This window comes from Mustela nivalis, assembly GCF_964662115.1.
Source record: "Mustela nivalis genome assembly, chromosome: 10".
Classification (NCBI taxonomy): Eukaryota; Metazoa; Chordata; class Mammalia; order Carnivora; family Mustelidae; genus Mustela; species Mustela nivalis.
Genome location: NC_139029.1, coordinates 76737990 through 76761103, shown reverse-complemented (window position 1 = coordinate 76761103; position 23114 = coordinate 76737990). Strand labels below are relative to the sequence as shown.

The 23114-nt window shown below is 35.0% G+C and overlaps 2 protein-coding genes across 13 annotated transcripts in view; one reads left to right on the top strand and one right to left on the bottom strand.

The window, feature by feature from the left end:
• Window positions 1-4982, bottom strand: part of CCDC18 (coiled-coil domain containing 18) — a 105065-nt gene extending 100083 nt beyond the window's left edge. For 6 of the 12 annotated variants that reach the window (XM_082688696.1, XM_082688691.1, XM_082688692.1 and 3 more), the window contains exons 1-4: window positions 4576-4815; window positions 3549-3684; window positions 2886-3060; window positions 66-224 (exon numbers count right to left, since the gene is read on the bottom strand). In XM_082688696.1, coding sequence (XP_082544822.1) covers window positions 66-224; window positions 2886-3060; window positions 3549-3684; window positions 4576-4603 — 498 coding nt within the window. In that variant the 5' untranslated portion in view covers window positions 4604-4815. The other 6 variants (XM_082688697.1, XM_082688698.1, XM_082688699.1 and 3 more) reach the window with 6 other exon arrangements.
• Window positions 4983-6221: 1239 nt separating this feature from the next.
• On the top strand, window positions 6222-22763 carry TMED5 (transmembrane p24 trafficking protein 5). The gene is made up of 4 exons (XM_082688728.1): window positions 6222-6724; window positions 12562-12659; window positions 16774-16957; window positions 19615-22763. Exons 1-4 carry the CDS (start codon window positions 6536-6538, stop codon window positions 19831-19833), a joined length of 690 nt encoding a protein of 229 aa, XP_082544854.1. The 5' UTR covers window positions 6222-6535; the 3' UTR covers window positions 19834-22763.
• Window positions 22764-23114: the final 351 nt, after the last annotated feature.

Below are 23114 nucleotides of genomic sequence, written 5' to 3'. Positions count from 1 at the left end.
ATTCTAAATCTTAAAATGATTCAAAGTACTTTCCATTGCCATAGTCACCACTTCAAAAAACATACTTTTGCTCTTGACTGTGTTAATTCAAAGTGGACAGATTCCATTTTAGTCATTAAAGAATGATTCTGTGAGACCAAACAAGCATTCTGTTGCCTGAGTTTGTTAAGTTTCTCTCGAAGATTTCTGATCTCCTGATCCATGGGGGCAGATGAAAAAGACATCTGAAAAATTAAAAAGAGCAATCTATTTTGGATTCTTTCATTAAGCCTTTTAGGTAATGGAAAATGATGAACAACTGTCAGTAAAATGACTAACTCAGAAAATGAGTTCAGATGTTTAGTGAGTGCTGGTGAGGCTGTGTGGGACAATCAGCTCTCTCCTCCACGGCTGATGAATATGGACATAAATAAGCATAGCTTAAAAAACAATGGTACAATTTGGGAAAGTTCTTGGTATTATCCAGTAAAGTTGAAGACACTAACACTCAACAATATTAGTCCTGGGTATAAACCTAAAACTTTTACACCTGTAAATTTAAGAATTATTCATACCTACCTTGTCCATAAGAGATAATGGAAAGAATCCAAATGACAAAAAGGATAATAAATCAACAAAATGGATCAACAAAATGGATAATAAGCAAATTCTTTATACACATTTTTGTTATACATCTGAATATATATTTTATAATAAATTCTTTTTATTTTCATGAGGGTTGAGGTTTTTCAGACATGATTTCATTCTTAAAAAAGTAATATGCAATTCAAAACTATATAAAAAGTATATGCAGAAGCCTCATTCCCATTTTTAGTAGGTAAGTAACCATTTAACAAGTGGGTTTTTTTAGGATTTTAATTATTTGAGTGTGAGAGAGGGGGAGAGAGCAAGCACAAGCAGTGGGAGAGGAAGAGAGGGATGGGGGAGAAGCAGAGCTCAACAGGAGGCTCATGAGGTTCCATCCTAGGACTCTGAGATCATGACCTGCGTGGAAGTCGGATGTTTAACTAACAGAGCCACCCAAACACCCCTTTAATTTTCTTATTTATAAATTTTTGTATAACACCAATCATACAGAAAAAACATTAGGGAACTGAGGCACCTAGGTGGCTTGAGTGACTGAGTGTCTGCCTATGGCTCAGGTCATGATCTCAGGGTCTTGGGATTGAGACCCGCACTGGGCTCCCTGATCAGCAGGGAGTCTGCCCCTCTCCCTACTCATGCTTTCTCTATCTCAAGTAAAAAATAAAATCCTAAAAAATAATAATAATAATAATGGGGAACTGCATATATAGGAAAGCTAGGTTAGGTCTTAAACACAGTCTTCTCATGTTTCCACCTTCATCTGCAAGCAATACAAATTACCCACCCTCACAGTGAGTTATGCAAAAAGTAGCATTCTATATACGTCATTTTGTACCTTGCATTTTTTAAAATATATCCTGCCAATCTCTCCATAATCAAGATAGTTAGAAACTCCTTTCATCTCCCCACCTGAGCTGCAGTTTCACTGCATGTTTATTCAACCAATCCCCTGTGATAGGCACTTGAGGTATTTCTAATCTGTTATGACAAAGTCTCCTTTTGTACTTATGCAGGCATACCTGTCATGTACCTTTCTACAAGTGGGATTCTCAAGTCAAGGGTAAGAGCATGTGTGATTTGGGGAAACATTACCAAATGCCCCTCCATAAGGGACTGTATCATTCTGCACTGCTACCAGCAATGTATGAGAATGCCTATCTCCTCCTAATATTACCAGCAAAATATAGTGTCAAATATCTGATAAGTATGAACTGGTACCTAAGTATACTTTCACTGTGAATTTCTCTTATTATGAATGAGACTGAACACCTTTTTATTTGTTTGAAGACCATTTTAATTTCCTGTTTCATACATGTCTTCTGTTCATTTTCCTATTGGGTTGTTCATCTTCTTCCTAGAAGCTCTTTCCATGTTAAAGAGATTAGCTCTCTGTCTCTAATAGGCATCATCAATATTTTCCCCTCCAATTTGTCATTAGTCTTTTGATTTTGTTTAGGGTAAAACACAATGATTTCAATTAAAGCATATATGTAGCAAAAATGATCAGCAATTTGATTTAGAATATAGATCAAATTTCACAGAATTACACAGTCTTTGAAGACATGGAATTTGAATTTATTTTCTAACTTGCAGGCTCACAAAGCTTCATAAGCAGCTTTCTTAGGAAAAGAAAACCTCTCAACTATTAGCTTCCTAAAAATGGGAAGAGCACATTTTTATGAAAGAAGATTACGATGTGCATATGCAAACAAATGCATGCGTGTGTGCTGGCAGTGAGATAATAGAGAACAGGAAAAAGAGATTGGAAAGGGAGATTGAAGGGTTGAATAAGGAAAAAAGGTAAACACAAGGAGGTAGATAATGGGACTGAAAAAAAAAAAAAAAAAGACAGAAGGAAAAAGTTCCAGACCAGTAAAGATGTCTAAGTTCATGCACAAAATTTAGGGATAATGAAAAGAGAACAGTGCTACACTATCATATAGCACATGACCCAGGCTAAATATACTAAATATATTTTAACCACTTAATAAATAACTGATTTCCTATTATGTGCCAAAAATCACAGGGGTTACCATTTACTTGGGAAAACAAAACATTTAATTGCAAAAAAGTAATAAATATAGAAGTCTAAAAATACAGTAATACACCACAGCAACTACTTTCCTGTTAGGACATAACAAGAACCATAATATTTAAATTCAAGAGTCTTAAGCACAATGGTAAAAGACTATGGAAAGCATAAACAGATATTTAAAGAAAAAACTCAAAGAAAAGGTATTTTAAGTAAACAGGTCTGAAACTAAAGTTACTTTTAAGTAGACAGGTCTAAAAACAATAACCTTATCTCTTGGCTTTTTTGGAAAATCAGTACTGCCAGTGGGCATTTTACAAACTTTTTTATAAGGTATGTGATTCAAAAGTCCAAGCTGGTGAGGCTGAGAAAGATCTTCCAGAATGAGTTTTTCAGGTCTTAAGAGATTAGGAGCGTAATCAGAATTTTCACTTGGACTAACACTAGAGAAAAAAGAAAAATCCATTTTAGTTCCTAATTTAAGTATTCACTCCAAATTTCTATACATTAAATAAGAAAACAGAAAGAAAAGCACCTGAAGTTGTGATGGAAATCACATCAGTTATGAACTTAGAGCAATCTCAACTAAAATTCTTAATAAATTGTAATGAGTTTTAACAAACAATCTGTGTAGTTTAGAGACTCTACGCTAGAATTACTTAAGATTCAAAAAGTAGTCATAATAATAAAAAATTAAGCCCAAAACATATTTTATACTCTGAGTCCTAATATAGTACAGGTGTTTACTTAATGAATAAACACTTCTCTAACACTTCTATTTTCTTTCCTAAACCAAGAATTACATTAAAGATTATAGATTATTTCCTATTCTATTCTATTAAAACACAATATATAATAATAAACTTCATACATTTTACTTTCATAAATTAAAGTCATATTCTGAAGTGCATATGTGATTTTACTTACGTACCTGGATAACTCTTCCCCTAAACTCTGTAAACTCCATTCTGTTATCTTCAGTTCATGTCTTAAGGAAGCAACATTTGCAAGCAAACTTTCTTCTTCATTGTCTTTATTACAGTACTCTGATGAACTAGATTCCATTTCTTAAAAAAAGAAGTGTATTTCTTGTACCTTGCCAGAAAGAATCTGTGGTGTCAAAATACTCTCACATTAATAGAATCCAACTCATTATTTTTCTATTTATCTCAAATGTTGTGCAATCTTTCATGGTAATTAAAAAAAAAAAAAAAAACCCAGTTACAATGAGTTTCTCCGCAGTGTAAAGCCAAGGAAATAGAAAGTTCAATAGTTCCCCTTTCTTAAGCACATTTAATCTTTCTAACAATAGTGCACATTAAACACTGTTATTCTATGTTAAAGTTAAAACAAACTAAAAATAAGGTAAAATAAATAATTTGCTTAAGGTCACATAAACTGTAAATGGTGGCAACAAGATCTGAACCTAAGTCATCAGGATCCAAAGACCTTTTAATTATATCATACTGTAATTTCTAACTCATAGATCAATTTCAAGATGAGCTGTTTGAACCTATAAAATCAAGTTACAATCTCTGGAAATCTGACAAAATTGGTATCATTATAGTCATTCATATTTTCTTAATGGCAATTTATTACCAAATAAAGGTTATCTCCTTCTCCCATTCACAATGGTTATAAAACTAAAAAAACAAAGACATTCGCATCACAATCATAGAGATCAAAATCGCATTTGGCAAGTTAGCTCAGAAATACATGAAGAAAAGTTTTTCTTTCTTCAACTGGTGAGTATCTCTAGAGCTCTGAATACTCGACTAAATAACCTTTACCCATAAAAATCGTGACAAAAGGCCACATTTTATTATTAACGATTAACACATACAATCATTATGTATTAAAGTACATATTAATATAATAAAAACTAAGGCTTTAAAATCTCTACTACTGTAGATCTTTCTGCATCTTAAAACTACATTCTTCCTTCAGATCCCATTTACCTTTGTCATTGTAGCACCTCTTTTTCATCACCCTTCTAGAATTCTGACCACATCTCAAGCTCCAAAAGGTTAGGAGTCTTATGTATTATGTTGAGAACTGTAAGGCACTTACAGGTCAGTATGTTCAGTGAATAAATGAAGACTGCTGAATTGCCCTTCCCTCCCTTCACCCACCTAAAATAGAATAGCAAATTTATTCCCCACGCAAAATTTCTCAGATGTAAGAAGGAAGATTAAAAAGAAAACTCTCACCTTTTTGGAAGAAACTGTGGCAGGAAATTAAATGAGATGCTATGTAAGAGCTGAGAAAAAGTTTCTTTTCTCCCTTTTCGTTTGCACAAATTTGCTTCTGCCTAGGTGAGAAGATTCTCCCATACAAAAGTCAATGGGTCAGGTGCCCATACTGCTTTATCTTTTCAACATCATCTATGGGATGGTGAAGGAAAAAAGGGTAGTACAGACAAGCTGGATAAATTCCAAAATGTCATTCGATACTAAGTTTAAACTAAATCAGGTTTTACATCCAACATCTTCTATGTATCTTTTTTTTTAACATTTTATTTATTTATTTGACAGAGATCACAAGTAGGTAGAGCAGCAGGCAGAGAGAGAGGGGGAAGCAGGCTCCCTGCTGAGCAGAGGAGCTCGATCCCAGGACCCTGGGATCATGACCTGAGCCCAAGGCAGAGGCTTAACCTACTGAACCACCCAGGCGCCCCTCTTGTATGTATCTTAATGTAACAATTCCCTAAAACTTCTTAAGTACCAATGAATACATTTGCTTTTAATTTTTTTTTTCTTGCTGAGCCATTTACTTTCAGATGAAGACTTTTCTTCCCTTCAACTTATAGTAGGCTATAAAAGTCTATTTTCACTGCCTTTACAAACGTGGAAAAGGGCATCATGCTACCTACAGGCCCTGACCAGATCCTCTGCTGGTCCTAATAACGCGTCGGTAGCTCTACGCTCACGCACACCCGTCAACACTGAAAAACAGGTGTTTTTTATAAACCTTGTACGTAAAGGATGGGCTGTAGTCGAAAAAAGAGTCCTCATTTGGGAAGGGGCTTATAGATTTACGGCGTATGGTCCGGTTACCAAGAACTCTCAATTTGACAGCAATGATCCTACGTTCATCTGAAAGAAGCGGATTAAAACAGGACATCTTCCTCCGATTTCTCATGTAAAATAAAAGCCTGCAGAGCAGCGTCCGCAGCAAGGGTGAAGACGCGAAGCGCGTCCGAGGGTGCCGGAAGGGAAAGGAACAAAACTCCCCCAGGTGGGCCTGTTTTCACCCTCCAAGGAGCACTCACTCACCACCCAAGTCGTAGTTGGGAGGTAGACCCACCTGACAACAGCGCGCGCCGCGCTCTCGTCCGCGTTCGGAAGCCTCGTACCCTCTCCCGAGCTCAGGGCGTGTAAGCATCAAACACTCCACGCGGGGAACGAGGGAACACCGCCGCACCGAGTTCGAACCGCCGCGGGAGCCGTTGGGGACCCGCCTACCCGGCCGCAGCCCCGCCCCCCACGCAGGCTCTGCGTGTGGCGACGCAAAGGGGTGGGGCCTGTCGGGGCTCGTGGTCTGCGAGCGTGTCCAAGCCCGCTCGCCCGGAACTACATTTCCCACAATTTCCCCAAAGACTCCCATTGGTGTGAGGGGAGCCAGGGGAATCTGCCGCCCGCGTGTGAGGCGGAGCGCGCTCACGCCGGGCCTGAAGGGGGCTGACACCGAGAAGGGTGCGGAAAAGACTGGTGGCCCCGCCCCTCGGTCCCTACCCTTCGGAGGCCGGCGTTTCCCGCTCTGAGGGATCCTGTGCCGCCGCCGCGGCCGCCACCTGGGGTTTTTCCAGGCGCGGGGTTTCCCTGCCAGCCACAAGGAGTCCAGGGAGGAAAAACGGAGCCTAGGTGCCAATAACTCCTGCCTCCCGCGTCTCTTCAGCCCGAGATCGCCCCGGCAGGGATGGGCGACAAGATCTGGCTACCCTGCCCGGTGCTCCTCCTGGCCACTGTCTTCTCAGTGCTGCTGCCGGGGGCGGCCGGCTTCACGCCCTCCTTAGACAGCGACTTCACGTTTACCCTTCCGGCCGGCCAAAAGGAGTGTTTCTACCAGCCCATGCCCCTGAAGGCCTCTCTGGAGATTGAGTACCAAGTAAGTGCGGAGGGTGAGCCAGCCTCCTTCCTTTATCCCAGCTACACCGCGTCTTCGCCTCGCACCCGCTGGGAAACTTCTTGTGGACTCCCGGGGGTAGTGAAGAGGCAAGGGCCGCCGGGGTAGCCGGCCCGCTCCGCGCAGGCGCGCGAGGCTTGGCTCTCCTGGGGCCGGGGACCCAGAAGTTAGGCGGGACCTGGAATTGACTACCCTCCCTCTCCCCTTTCCTCCAGTCGGAAAGAGGCCAGCGCTGGTGATCTTGGTGGTGTTCCCTTTTGTTTCATAATTCGCCCATCGCCTTGCTAACCGGCACATGCTCCGGTATTGGGAATTTCGCAATACAGGACTGATAACACGTTCTCCTTCATCATTGGAGGAGATGATGACACTTGGTTTTGCTATCCCCACCACGCTCACCCAGTTCCGGCATTATAAATCTTCCCTGGCATTGCTTCATTTAAGGATTTTTGAATTGTGAACTTGTGATTAGCACTAAATCCGATTTTGGAATATTTTGAAAAGAGCTCTTGATGTATTTAATGGGGTACCCTTCCTTCTCAGTTACATATTTTTAAATCAAGCAATATTTAATTGTATATTAAAACTTTATGACTTTTAATTCATCATTGTAAGCATTTCCCCCATATCATTGATTTCTTTTTAGTGTCTTCATAATATTATATAGGGATTTGCCTTAATTTATGAGTCATTGTGATAGTGGGTAATTTCTCAGAAGAAATCTTGTTAGTTCCACACAGCTAATTTTGATGTTTCTGGGTAGCACTAAGAAAAAAACAAACAGAACAGGATGCATTGGTGTGGTTCCCCGTTTAATTTTTTCACAGATTACTTAATTTATAATAAGTTTTTATAGGTTGATGCAAAAGAATTTTTTCAACAATTACTGTCGTGTATAGAGTTAAGTAAGTTATGTAGAATTTTCATCGGAAGGAAACTTAGAATTAATTTATAGATATTTAAGGAAAGCAATAGCGCAGTGTCTGAAGTCATATAGTAAGCAAAATTGGGGCTAGAACGCAACAATTATTGATTTCCAGTGTAGTTCAAAAGTTCATTTACCATGTGCCAGTAATTGGCAGGTGGGAGGCCAGGATGGGAGGAGTATGGCTAAGATGGCCAACTATTACACGGACAAAAAAAAAGCATCCGTTTTTTAAGGATCTAATTATTTAAGGGATACTGTGCTAATAAACAGCTAATTTCAATAAAGTATCGTTAAGAGCTTCTAGAGGACAGCCACTTCTCTGGTGTTTCACAAAAGGATTCCTGGAGAAAATAAATTTGAATCCTGAAAAATGCTTAAGTGAGATAAGAATGCAAGGAAGGAGGGGCATTTCAGGAAAAGGAATAAAACACGAATAGTTACAAAAATGCATAGTGTGTTTTGTTGGTGGACAGTATGTGGACACTACAAGTGCTGAGTTTTTATTAGACCTAAAGACTGTAAAGTCTAAGGTGAGAGTAGAAATAAAATAGACTGGAGAGGGACGCCTGGGTGGCTCAGTTGGTTAAGCGTCTGCCTTCGGCTCGGGTCATGATCCCAGCGTCCTGGGATCGAGTCCCACATCGGGCTCCTTGCTTGGCAGGGAGCCTGCTTCTCCCTCTGCCTCTGCCTGCCTCTCTTGTCTGCCTGTGCTTGCTCGCTCTCGCTCTCTCTCTCTCTCTCTCTCTCTATCACTGACAAATAAATAAATAAATAATCTTAATAAAAAATAGACAGGAGGCTGGATCAGGGGTCATGAATCTTAGCCTCGTGTGCCATGCTGAGTGGCTTTGCCCTTGTTCTGTACAAGGGCCATCGAAGATATAAGCAGCATGGTAACAGAAATGTTTTCCAGATACATCACTGGGTACAATGTGGAAAAAGAGGGCAAAATTAGAGGAAAGGAAACCCAACTGGGGGTTAGTGAAATAATCCATGTAAGAAACAATTTGTATTATTTGAAAATTCCTTAATGTTTATCCAGGTGTTAGTATTAGGGAGGAATTGTATATGAACTACTGACCTCTTAGGATTATAAGACCTGTAGAGATAAAATACTTGGGTTGAAATCCTAACTCTGTCACTTACTACCTATGTAATTGGAACACGTTACTTAACCTCTTGCTTGTAGAATAGAGATAATAGTAATTACCTCATAGAGTTGATTTGAAAAAATGAATTAGTAAGTGTTCATAGACCATCCCTGACACTAGTAAATAGGCAGTGAATGTTGATTTTAATACATTTATGTTTCTAGAGTTATACAGCTAGCTTGGTTTAACTTTATGCTCTGCATCTTTAGTCACTCTTAAAGGGACTGATACCCCGAAGTAATCCCCCTAAACAACTTGTTTTGATTGAAGAAAGAAGTAAAATGATTTAATGTCTGTAGTCCTAGACAAGGTTGAGGGGTTTGTAGGGTAAGAGATAATCTTCAACTTTTTGTTTGCAGTTTCCAACTGCATGATTAATTTTCCAATAACAAGCTACTGCTTTTTTGTCTTCGTTTTTAAAATGTCAGGGAACAGACATTCTAGACATTGCCCTTGGGTTACTGTGACATACTGAAAATTTTTAACATTTGTTACTTTTCAGCTTTAGGACACTTATAGAATAATTAACAGGCCCTGCATTATATTAAATTCTTGAAAATTTTAAATGTCAATACATAAATCTTATGAATAAACTAGATCATTCAGTCAACTTTTTAAAAATCATTCCTAAGTGCATAATTTGTTGGAGCACTATGCTAAGTGCTGCAGATATAATGGTGAGTAAAAATATAGTCCATGTTCTCATACAATCTAGTACTGAAGAAGACAGTAATCAGACTTTACAAATAAATGTAAAATTATAACTCTAATAAGTGCTATGAAGGTATGTTATGAGAAGGTTTAATAGGAGGACTTAATTGCATCTGGGAATTGAGAGAAGACATTCCAGAAGTAGAGTTCAGATCTGTAGAAAAATCAGTCTTATTAGGCACAAGAGGGTAATTTAAATTGGCATTAATGAAGAAGATAGAAAAAAGCCTTTGAGGAACTGAAAGATTGTTATAATAACAGTACAGACTAGGAAGAGTGGCACTCATCTTCTAGTGAAGTTATAGGTAAATTTAGTTTCAGATTATGGTGTTTTTTAAATAAATATTTTTATGTTTTAAAATTGTGTTTTATAGGGACACCTGGGTGACTTGGACCGTTAAGTGTCTGCCTTCAGCTCAGGTCATGATCCCAGGGTCCTGGGATCGAGTCCCACATCAGGTTCCCAGCTCAGTGGAGAGCCTGCTTCCTGCTTCTCCTTCTTCCTCTGCCCCTCCACCTGTTTGTGTTTTGTTTCTCTTTCTCAAATAAATAAATAAAATCTTTTTTTAAAATCGTGTTTTATAGATTTTTAAGTTATCTTCTGTGTTCTTATTGTTTTTAACAATTTCATTAAGCCTGACAGTCACTACCAATAGTATCTTTTAAACCCTGTTTTACTGAAATCTTTGTTTTGTTAGATTTTTTTTTTTTTTAAGATTTTACTTATTTATTTGACAGAGAGAGAGACAGAAAGAGAGGGAACATAAGCAGGGAGAGTGCGAGAGGAAGAAGCAGGCTCTGCTGAGCCAGGAGCCCAATGTGGGGCTCAATCCCAGGACCCTGGGATCATGACCTGAATTGAAGGCAGACGCTTAACGACTGAGCCACCCAGGTGCCCTTTTGTTAGATCTCTTATATTCTGATGTAATACGTATCTTTTTTGGTTTTTTAGAGGATACCTTTGAGTAATTCTTTTAAAATGCTTTGAGTCCTTGGACAAACTTTTTGCTTTCACTTTAATATAATTTTCTTTTACTTGGGATCATTGAAGGCATGGCTGTATTTTTTTTTGCATCTAGTATTATATGTAAGAATTCTGATGCCAATCCCAATTCTTGTTTTGCAATTCTCTACTACCTATCACTGGAAGTTTCTAGGTTGTTCTTTTTAAATCTTTTGGGAAAGTCAGTAGGATTTTATCTTTCACCTCTATTAGCACCTTCCAGAAAAGATTTTTATCTTTTGAAGTAAGAATTTTTGTTCTCTTATTTGATGATTTCCTCCCTTCATTTCTCTTGAGTCTCTTCTTTGAAATGCTTGTTAGATATCTGAAATCTTTAGCTCAGTCCTTCACAAAGGGTTTTACCATTTTTCTCATACTTTTCACCTGTACTTTTTTACCTTGTCCTGAGAATTCCTTGGTTCCTTCCAGTTCTCTGATTTTTAGTCTCTATCCATATTCATTCTGCTGTCATTACATTGGTTAAGGCTTTATTTTGGCAATAGCGTTTTTTATCTTGTTTGTTTCATACCAGTAACCTCATTTTTATGGATTACATATTCTTAAATTTCTCTGAGGATATATATATGAAGAAACATTTGAATTCTGTTTATATTAACTATTTTTTCAGAATTTAATCCTTGTAGTAAAACCAGTAACATGAAAAAGAGGGCATTGATTTCAACAAATGTGTTTCTCTAGTCTGTTTCAGTGAGAATTTTGAGATTGATAACTATTGGTAGCTGGACATATCCTTTGCTCAGTGAACTATCTTCCAGAAATTCCTTACTCTTCATGTCTGTTAACAATCTTCCTAGATTTCCAGTGTTGTTATTTATATCATTATATATTTTCTTCATTTTATTGGGATTTGAAGATGAAAGAGAATTATGTATTTAGCTAGCTATTTGAAACTACTTCTGTTGATAAGTAAGTAGAGCACAAGAACAGGTAATTTTTTTTATATCATTCCATTGGAGGGAGACAAACCATAAGCAACTCTTAATCTCAGGAAACAAACTGAGGGTTGCTGGAGGGGAGAGAAGGGGGAGGGATGGGGTAGCTGGGTGATGGACATTGGGGAGGGTATGTGCTATGGTGAGTGCTGTGAGTTGTGTAAGACTGATGATTCACAGACCTGTATCCCTGAAGCAAATAATACATTATATGTTTAAAAAGAAAAAAAAAGCCACCAAGAAAAAGAAAATGGAATGTTAAATAAGAAAAAGAGTAGTTATCAGAAAAAAACTGCTGAATTCAACTTTTGACCTTGCCTTCATTGAATGTATCTACCTTGAGAAAAGTGTTTCTCTCTGCCTCTTTTTTCCCCGTTTGTTCTGTTGTTTGGTTCTTTTGTTTTACTGAGAACATTAATAAGATCTATCTCTTAGAGTTGCTGTGAGGAAATTAACCCAGATAAAGCACTTAAAACAGTGTGTGGCATACACTTGTTAATTGTTAGCTATTATCATCATTTTGGGATTGTAAAGGAACAGACTCTGTTCACTGACCAGTAAGCATATAGCCTACTTGAAATATTCAGTTCATATTGGGGGAATAATAAGTGAATGCACTGAAGAAGTCAGCTGGAGTCAGATGATGGAAGGTTTGAGTTCTTGGTTAAGAAATAGCTAATTATTATTTTATTGAAGAGGAAACAAACTCAGGAAAGTTACATAGCTTGCTCTAAATTGCCTAAGTAAAAAGGTTTACCATTTGAACTCCCTTTTGTGTTTCCTTCCACTCTACAGGGCTTCTCAGTCAAGGCACCATTTTAGGAACATTATTATAGTAATATTTATAAGACCTAAAGTTAGGTGATGGCAACAGAATTGGTAAGAAATGGAATTGCATTGGATGATCTTTGTGCTCCTTTCTAGGCCTTACATGCATTGTTGACTTTCTTTACCTAAGTTTAGAAAGAAAATCTTCTCATTAAAAAAAAAAATCTTTCATCATGTGATTTACTTTATATATTTTTTATTTTCAGAATTTATAATGTGTGTTTTTCTTTTGTGCTTTTCTACAGGTTTTAGATGGAGCAGGATTAGATATTGACTTTCATCTTGCCTCTCCAGAAGGAAGAACCTTAGTTTTTGAACAAAGAAAATCAGATGGAGTTCACACGTAAGTGATCTCTTAGTTGAGTTCCTTAGGCTAAGTAATGCCAGTGCTATCTGCAGGGCAGGGAAACTTAGCACTTTTAATCCATACATCAGTATTAAATGATTCCATATGAACATTTCAAACAGTCCTAGATAGTGGTCTATCATAAACTAAAATGTCTTTCATTGACTTTTTCCTCTTTTTTTAGATATTTTGTATTGATCCCCAATTTTTTCTTTGCTTTGATTAAATAACATGAGTATGCACTAGGTATTACATTCAGTCTGTTGGGGCATTTTAAGCCTGTCTTTCTGACTAGCACAACCTTTCCATCTTAAGTTACTATTCCAGGTATGTATCCTATAGTTTGAGCTGCTGGCTATATCATCTTTGCCCACTATTTCCTTTCTTAAAAAAACAAGTACAGTCCATCTTTGTGTGTATGTTTTATGTGTGTATGCATGTAAAAGTTGGGGTTTTTCTCACTCAAACCTCATTCTTTTTAGATAATTGAAAGATGTGATAGTAAAAGGTATGACCATAGGAAACCAGAAAGAAAGAAAATAACTTATTGTAAGTTTAGAGTTTGACAAAAGGCTATATATGCTCTCTTAATCTCACTTCTCTTTTTTGTATCTCAGTGGTGTGTTTCCCTGTTCATTCTATCATTTTACTGGAGCATTTTGTTTTCTTATTGCATTAAAACTTCCTGTGAGTTTACAGGAAGAAGAAAAGCAGATACAATCTAATATTTGCTATAAACTAGGCTTTGCATTTTATATGCTTCAGATTAATCATTCCAACCCTCCAAGGGAGATTATTTGATTCCTCAATTCCCATTTTACAGACAAGGAGGCTCAGAGAAGTTAAGTAAGTCTGAAGGGATACACATTTATTAAGAGGAGGAAGCAGGATGGATCAGAACTTTTGCTTTCTACCATATGATAACTTAGAACATCTCTGGCACATAGCACTGTGTAAGTACTAGCTATTATATTTACTGGTCTTTAACCAGCATACTTGCCATGTAATTGATAGTAAATACTAAATACATGTATGAGTGAATGAGGAGGAAAATATCCCAACTATGATACTCTTTTCAGAGTGCTTTATTTTTATTTAATTTTTAAATTTTTTATACTTTTTAATTTTTAAAGGTTTTTCTATTTAAAACGTTTTTAAATTTCTTATCTTTTATTAAAGTGTTTTTTTAAAATGACATTTTACCTCTGCAGAGGTCAGAAAAAAAAATTGTATAAATTATTAATAAGTAAAATAGAGAAACAGATTTAAAAAGTCAGTTTTGATTGATATATTTTGAACTTTGCTTTCTCTGATAGTTATATGAACAGAAACTAAAAATATAGCTCATCGTTAAATGTCAGAATCTAGAAAATCTGTACAATTTGTCATTTTTTTCCCTCCAATTTTGTCTTTTCCTTTAGAGATAAATTAACTGTTAGTGGGAAAAGGCACCTTATTACTTTCCTGCATAAAATTACCTCTCATTAAACCAGTGGGGGATAGAAGAATTAGTTTGTAAGAGTAAGTGTTAACATTTATTGAATTCTTTCAATGCCAAGCTACTGTTCTAAGCACTTTTTATTTTTTTATTCTCTCCACAGTCCTGTGAGGTACATGATTTATCATGTTATCAATAAAGAAATTGAGGCATAGAGCCCTAAAGTAGGTTAATGAAAGTTACACAGCTAGTGAACAGCAGAGCCAGGATTTAAAGCCAGGCTGTCCAACTCACTCTTAATCACTACACCCAATTTACAAATCTACTTTCTAAAACCTCAGATTTAAATAAAATTTTATCGGGGCACCTTGGAGGCTCAGTGGGTTAAAGCTTCTGCCTTTAGCTCAGGTCATGATCCCAGGGTCCTGGGATCGAGCACCACATCGGGCTCTCTGCTCAGCAGGGAGCTGCTTCCCTTCCTCTCCCTCTGCCTGCCTCTCTGCCTACTTGTGATCTCTGTCTTTCAAATAAACAAATAAAATCTTATAAATAAATAAATAAATAAATAAAATTTTATCTTTAGCTATATTAACTTTTTTTTTTTTTTTAAAGATTTTATTTACTTATTTGACAGAGATTACAAGTAGGCAGAGAGGCAGTCAGAGAGAGGAGGAAGCAGGCTCCCTGCTGAGCAGAGAGCCCGATGTGGGGCTCGATCCCAGGACCTTGGGATCATGACCTGAGCTGAAAGCAGAGGCTTTAACCCACTGAGCCACCCAGGCGCCCCTATATTAACTTTTTAAAGGCCGGTTATAAAGTATCTCTGTTATGGCACTGAAATTTTTTTTTTTTTAAATCCTTAAAACAAATACTGTCTTTTCAGAAGGCAGGATTAGTAAAAATGTCTCCAAACAGAACTATAAACAGCCTAAGTAATATCTATTGGCTGGCACGTCCAGGAATGAGAAGTCTGTTTGTGTGTTTGTGTGTTTATATTTTTCTAGACATTACTATACTATACTATAACATTAACATTACTATAACTCTTAACCAGAATTTATCCGTTCTGGACTACTGCTTCTACTTGAAGGGAAAATTAACTCTGCTGTTTTTATTTGGATAAAATTTTGTATCATATAGTATTTAAGTTCCTTCCTACTAAAAGCAGTCAACACAGATTTAGAAAGAGATTAGTATAGGAATGACTATGAAGTAGTAAAACATCTGTTTTCTTTCCCATACACATGCTGAAGTTCATCCATGTGTCAGTGCTTCTCAAACTTTCTTCTTTTTTACTCTTCTCCCATGCAACCTTTCTAGACTTTTCTGTCTCATAACTTGGCCATGAAATTTTAAAACCAGTTTTTGTACTATTTATCTGTACTTTACATGCAAAAAGAGTAAGTACAAAGCTTCTCCTTTTTATCCAGTGCAGGGTTAAGAATGGCTAAATAAAGTTCAGTTAAATAAAATTAAAACTAAGAGTTAAATTTAAAAGTGATTAAAATTGAACTTTACACAAAAGTCATAACATTTTTTTTCCTTTTAAAATTGTTCCCCACTGTATTTGCCAGTATATTCTTCAAGCTTCTTCCAAAGGTTAAATACATCCTCAAGACAAAGGTTTGTCATGACTGAGGAGATTGCAAGGAATGCAGACAGGCTCTGAGCAGTACTATAGAAAAGAAAGATCAATTAACATGAGTCAGAAAACCAAGCTTCGTCTATGCCTATGACAGGCTGTGAGATCATAGGCAAGTATTTTAATTTATGTGAACCTTATTTTACTTACCTTGAAAAGGTCAGTTATGCCTACTTGCAAATATGATGGTAAGGATTAAAAGAATTAAAATAGTGTATAAATTATAAAGGGGTATATAAGTATTGGCTATTTTTTATTTATAGTATATATGTTAAGATTCAGTCAAATTGCTGAGTTCTTCTCTCTCATGCTTAAAGTAAATAAGTTGGATATAGGGGTAGAAAAAAAGTGGAGATTGAGTTAAAGTATCAAATGTTGTAGGCCAATTATTTTGAATGTGAAGCTAATGAGACCAAGATACAAGTTTAACTTAGATGTGAGTGGCATTTATTCTGAAAGCTAATACCACTAAGAGTAGATCTCCATTTATTGGCCACTGATCCTTAATCTTTGTGAATCTATGTTATAAAGATGTTCTTAATCTGTAGGAGGCCTGGAAGAAAGCATTTAGAACAATCCATCACTTTTGAAAACAAAAATTAGTTTAGAAAGTAATCTCAATTAAAGGGGAGGTTTGTTGTCATATTTGCATATGAATTGAACTCATGATAAATTACTCCTAATATATATAAATATTAAAGATCATTGTGAGGTATCATGTATCTATGTTTTTAATCCTATCCTTTTCCAAAAACTAGGTCAAGATCTTTTACCATAACTTCCTGAGTAAATGCCAAGCACATCTAAGTTACAACCATATATATAAAATAAATATATATTTCCATATATATTTCCAGGTTGCCTCTTTCCCAAGATATTTTAAATTATCTTTCAATACTAAAGAAGTCTTTTTATCAGCAAACTATCCAATTACTACTATAAACTATGTTATTTCTTACCTATAGTAGTTTTTCCTTTGATCCCAAATAGGAAGTACAGATAACTGAACACATGTACTTTTTTTAATACAGGGTAGAGACTGAAGATGGTGACTACATGTTCTGCTTTGATAATACATTCAGCACTATTTCTGAGAAGGTGATTTTCTTTGAATTAATCCTGGATAATATGGGAGAACAGGAGCAAGAACAAGAGGACTGGAAGAAATATATTACTGGCACAGACATGTTGGACATGAAATTGGAAGACATCCTGGTCAGTATGGTCTTTTAATAAATAAAAATTATCCAGAAATCTGTGTGATAGGCACTGAAATAAGCATTTTCTCTGCATTATCTCATGTAATCTTTACTTAACTCTATGAGGATTATTTATCTTCATCTTTTCAAAGAGGAAATTGTGGCTTAGGGGAGATTAAGTAATGTTTGTCACATAACCAGAGAGGGGAAAACTAGAATTTGAAGACTCTTCTTAACTATAAACACCGTTAGTGTTCACAAACAGAAGAATGTAATGATCTATAGCATACTTGCTGAGAAAAAAGTTGAGCAATTTGTAAACACTTAAGGTGTTCTAAGCACTTTTCCCACAGCATAATTTTTATAACATGAAATTTCTTATTAATTGATTAATTTGGGAACACTGTTTATATCACTCAGACCAGACCTAGCAGTTACCAGAAACTAGGACTACATTCAAGAGTAAAACCTTTTAGAATATGGCTTCTTTGTTTGAATTTCTCTACCATTTACATGCATAATGAAATGTGCATGTGTAAGAATCTACTTGTTAATAGTACTGGTGATAGGGGGAAAAGGTCACTACCCTTCAGCCACAGGTAGATATAATCAAATGATAGAATGTACTGAGTGATATTTGTAAATAGTGTATATAGCTGTATTGTAGAAATTCCTGCAAGAGAAATAACATGGTCATTGCAAATTAAAACTGTGTAAACCCTAATAGTCTTATAACCTGGATTTTTAAAAATAACATATTTTGATCACTTGAGGTTTTTTTAGGAAAGCAGCTGTCAAATAGCAGATGAGATATTACTTGTATGTAGATCAGTTAGCTTAAGAAGTCAGAAAATTAGCTGGTCATGTATGTGTGATTGCTTAGTGACTAAGCCCTCAGAGCCTTGGTTTACTCACCTGCAAAATGGGGATAGGGTTGTGAGGATGAAATAAGAAATGATGTGTGTCTAAGTGCTTTTAAACAGTGTATCACATAATGAATATTAGTTTTCTTAACTTTTCCACTGGTGTTACTATGAATGCAAACTGAAAGGATTAAGTTTGATAGGTATAAATTTTTACAACGATAGTTTTTTTATCTCAACATAATTTCCCATGTATATATCTTTTAATTTCAATCTTATTAACTTACTCTTCCATTTTAAATTTATTTTGCCAACAAAACTAAAACACTAGTACTTATCTTATTAGTACTTCACTGGATTCTCAAGAGATTTAATTCATTCACATGGTTAAACAAAATGACAAGTTCAGACTCAAATATGGCTTAAATACTAACCTTTTTTTTTTTTTTTAAAGAAAAATGTCTTTCAGGAGCTTTATTTCCCAAAATTTTGTATAACAGCAAACTTTGATAAATAATTTTGTATTTGGTTATCATTGCTGTAATATTGAAAAGAACTCTGCATGATCTTTTTATCTGGGGATATGAATAACTTATTTTTCTAGAAAATATTTATATTAGTAAGGTAATTTGCTTTACAGAAATGCCCAAATGATATTATACTTTGTAGTTTTGTAGGTTTAGCAGAAAGTCTGGAATTCTGAGTATAGTTTTTTGCTTAAATAAGGATTTTAAGCAAAATGACTATCCAGGAATATCTGTTTCTAGTATTTTCTTATTTTTCCCATAAATACATTGACCCCTGCACAATGCACAGTTGAACTGTGCAGGTCTACTTATGCACAGATTTTTTTCAGTAGATATATTTTCTCTTATGATTTTCTTAGTATCATTTTAATTTCGCTCGCTTACTTTATTGTAGGAATACAGTATGTAATGTATATAATATATATAACAGGAGATGTGTCGATTGTTTACGTAAGGCTTCTGGTCAACAGTACGCTATTGGTAAAGGTTTTCGGGAATCAAAGGTTTTATGTGAATTTTTAACTCTGCAGGGCAGTGGTCTCTCTAACCATGTTTTTCAAGGGTCAGCTGTACTTTGACATCATTTCAAATCTCAACTTAATTTTAACTTACATTCATAAAGCCCTTTTATAGTTTTTAAATCACTTCCCTCACCAGGACTCTACTATAAAAATAGGTTTTTCAGAAGATGTGCAACTTAAAGTGTATCTTGATAAGCTTGTTTTACAAATGTAATCTTGGAACATTTTTGTATTAAAAAATAATACTTTTGGATGTATAATATGTATATAAAAATTGGAAGGTTTTCTAATTTTTATTATTTTCTGAGATGAAAACATTGGGTATTTTGCTAGATGCTAAATTGGACAAGACTTACATTCAAAGAAACTACTATAAACACTGTATTATATAAAGATATCTAAAAGCTGGGTTTTTGTTTTATTTTAAACTAGTCTTTTTCTTATGGTTGTGAGGGGTAAGAAATAGTATATATAAAATTCCTGGCACTTTGCTACTGAAATATCTTTTCACATTATTTTCAATTTACATTAGCTTTGCTCCTCTGTTAAGTAACTATGTGTAAACAATAATTTAAAGATATCAGGAGAACTGTTACATAAACTTACAGATGTTTAGGTAAGCTAAGGTAGTACCTGTCCCTTAATTAAAATTGTTTGGATCTAAAACTACTATGAGTGTCAGGGTACTGTGACTCACATGTTTAAAATAACTTAAAATTACTGAGCATTCCTTTATAGTAAAATTATTTTATTTATCTCCAGGAATCCATCAACAGTATCAAGGCCAGACTAAGCAAAAGTGGTCATATCCAGACTCTGCTTAGAGCATTTGAAGCTCGTGATCGAAACATACAAGAAAGCAACTTTGATAGAGTCAATTTCTGGTCTATGGTTAACTTAGTGGTAATGGTGGTAGTGTCAGCCATTCAAGTTTACATGCTAAAGAGTCTATTTGAAGATAAGAGGAAAAGTAGAACTTAAAACTTTAAACTAGAGTACTTAATACTGAAAAAAAAAAAGAAGGCGGAGAAATGCAATACACTGTTATAATCAAGACCATTAATAGTCTTTTTAAAAAATGTTTTCAGGCATTACCACAAGTGTGAAACGAGTATAATTTTAAGGTGAAAGGAGTCTTCACTTTCATCTGTGCAAGTAATCTTATTGCTTCACTTGTACTTAAATGTATAGCAGAAATATTTCAGAATGTAGGTATAATTGAATGAAGCCATATTAATCAGCATTTTCCTGAGTTTGAAAAAAATTTGCAAATGTCATAGGTGATTTAAATAAATGAACTTTTGGGCTAAATGCAACACCAAACATTGTTTTTAAAAGACTGTCTTATCTAGAAGTTTCTTTGTACATGTGGCAATTACAAATTAGAAGTTTTCAGTATATTGAAGTTTCTTTGTAAATGTAGCAATTATAAATTAAATGTATAATTTTTCAGTATATTAAATTATAAATCATCTGAGAATTACCTAATCATGGATTGGATATATCTTTAGAAAACAAAAACTCAACTTTTCTTTTTATATATGTATCTCTCCTATAATGTAAACAGAAGCATAGCTGTGAAAAACAGATTTGTGAGATTTTTTTATAACCAAATATATTTGAATTTAAATATTAGCAAAAGTATTATATACTTAGCTTATATCCCCCAAGGCCAACATCTTGATAATTCTTAAAAATGCTCAGTCATTATGAAAATTGGAACAAATTTTCTCTTTGAAATGAAGTAGCTAAAGGCTGCTCAGTCTCCATAAGGACACATTTTGTCTAGTCCTTAACTAAGATCTAGAATTTTGAAACTAAATGTGAGGGAAAATAATTTTATTTTTATATTATCTATCAACAGTGTTATGTTAGTTTTAACATGACTACTGACTTGGATAATACATTATTATCAACAGTTGTGAAGGAAATATTGCTTGAAAATCTAGGCCTTAAATAAATATCTCCTTTTCTGAGTTCTCAAAATCAACAACAATCAAGAAGAATTTAGGTAAGCTTGAGAACATCTGATCAAAATTAAGTTCACTTTATTCAAACCATTTCAGATCATAAATTATTCAATATTTGTTTTTCTAATAAATCCTTACATATTTTTTTTAAATTCACTAAAATAAACTCTAAGTATCTGGAATCTGATTGATTAATCATAAAGACCCAATCCTAGTATCAATCACGAGACTAAATCCCAGATAACTGAAGAAACTATACTTGGCTAGGGTTTTATTTTTCTACAGTTGTTTTATTCTGTTTTGAATTGTCTTTTATAAGCATTCAGGTACATTTTATGAAACAAACCCTACTGTAAGGTTTAGCACTGGGTACATACAATTGTTGTAACTTTCATTAAATGAACTTTCTGATCACTTTATTTATTGGCATTCAAGTAAGGATTTGAAAGCCCACAGAATCCCAAATTTAAAGTCAGTATGTGAATAACTATGTAAATCTCTGCCATCCTTGCTTATTGCAATCTGTGGAGCATTACTCAAATACTAGTAATTTAGCTACATCATGAATTAAATAGAATTTTCAGGTTATACCCATTTGTAATATTGAGACAAACAGGCGTTAGAAACAATCAACTTAAAAATTTGAGTATAGAACCTCTCTGTACATTACTACTGCTGGAATTCTTAATAAGCAATGATCTTGAGAGACTGGTTTTGGTTGTTAATTTACAGACAGAATGGTACAAAAGAGATTTATTGCCCTCCTTTTTACACCCTTGGGAGGATGAAAAGGTTAGCTATATCTCTGCTATGAAGCTTTTTAAAAATGAGGTAAATGCCATATACAATTGATTACCTTAACTGGCCAAGAAAATGTTTTAAGTGTCCAGGAGTAGTGCCTACAATACATGCAAAACAAGGGCCAACAATCACTTATGAAGAGACCTCCTTGTACCCCTTCTGTTAAACTTATAATGAGAAGCAACCTTACCATACTACAATAAAACAGTACAGATAGAAACTACTGCATCTTTTCTATAAAACTGTGATTAAGAATTCTACCTCTGGCTGGTTACTGTACTGTACTGATTCCTTGTCTAACAATGCATTTGTTAAATTATCTACGATGATTTGTGCCACTGATTTAAACCTATGATTCAGTGTAGCTTTGCGCAGTGGCAATATCGTAGCCAATGAGGTTTATCCGAGGCGCGATTATTGCTAATTAAACCTATGATTCAGTGTAATGTCTTATTTTATAATGGCCTTATCTGGAAACAAAGAACTTAGGAATATTGAGAACAATTTTATTTTTATAGGCACAAAATGAAGAGTGGGTTTAAGAAGGATGTTACTTGTATTAACCAAAAAAATATAATTAGCAAAGAATTAAATATTTCTAAAGGCATATAGCTTATCTGCTTTATGGTTTTTTAAATGTCAATATTGAGTTTTGAAATTAAAATTAAGCAACTTACCACTTAATGTCTGAGTTTGTCTTCAGTTTTTAGTTAAACTCTTAAAAATACAATATTTAAGGCCTAGAGTTTATTCTTATTTGCATTTGGGTCATTAATGGTGTGTCATTCTTTCATGTGAATGTCAAGGTTAGAAGGTAAGTGAATGTCAAGGTATAGAAGGTAATTAAGTGGTTGAAGTAGCATGGAAATAAATTATAAATTGAAATGTAATTTTATGTTAAGTATGTTTACTCTTCTTCAGTATTGTTATTATGTCTTAAAATTAACAAAAATTGAGTACCTACAATTGTAAGCCTCCCCAAATAATTCTTTAAACTTTTAAAAGATTCAGCATGTAATATAATAACTTCATCTTCATACACAATCAATGTTTATAAAATTGATTTATAGTTGTGAATAGCCATATTAAATGAGCAGTGAATACCGTTCTGAATTAATAAAAATTACAAAGAAAATCTTATGAACCAATTATTGTAAGTGTTGTCTAATCCTTAAAACCTTCATTGATCTCATTTTAGCCGTATGTGGCTCTCCCCTACATTTGAAAACCCATAGTTCTCTTCTGTTTGTTATTGTACCTTGCACTGAAGTTCTGTTAACATGTGTTTTAATCATCTGTTGCCCAAACATGCATTGTAACTATTAGGTGCTCAAAATAAAGAAGCAGGAAAGAAAAAAAAGGGCAAAGGTCACCTCCGGAATACTGGCAAATCAAAATTCATTTGAGCCCATTTCTTTGTCTATAGAAACACTTTAAGATAGCATCTTAAAACTTGGTCAAAATCACATTTAAGAGAGTCCAGTGCTTGGT

Bases quoted from the DNA above. Each gene is read 5' to 3' on its own strand.
- TMED5 (XM_082688728.1), top strand. From the start codon at position 6,536: ATGGGCGACAAGATCTGGCTACCCTGCCCGGTGCTCCTCCTGGCCACT. The intron at 12,660-16,773 runs GTAAGTGATCTC...TTTTTAATACAG, and splicing joins AAATCAGATGGAGTTCACAC to GGTAGAGACTGAAGATGGTG. The intron at 16,958-19,614 runs GTCAGTATGGTC...ATTTATCTCCAG, and splicing joins TGAAATTGGAAGACATCCTG to GAATCCATCAACAGTATCAA.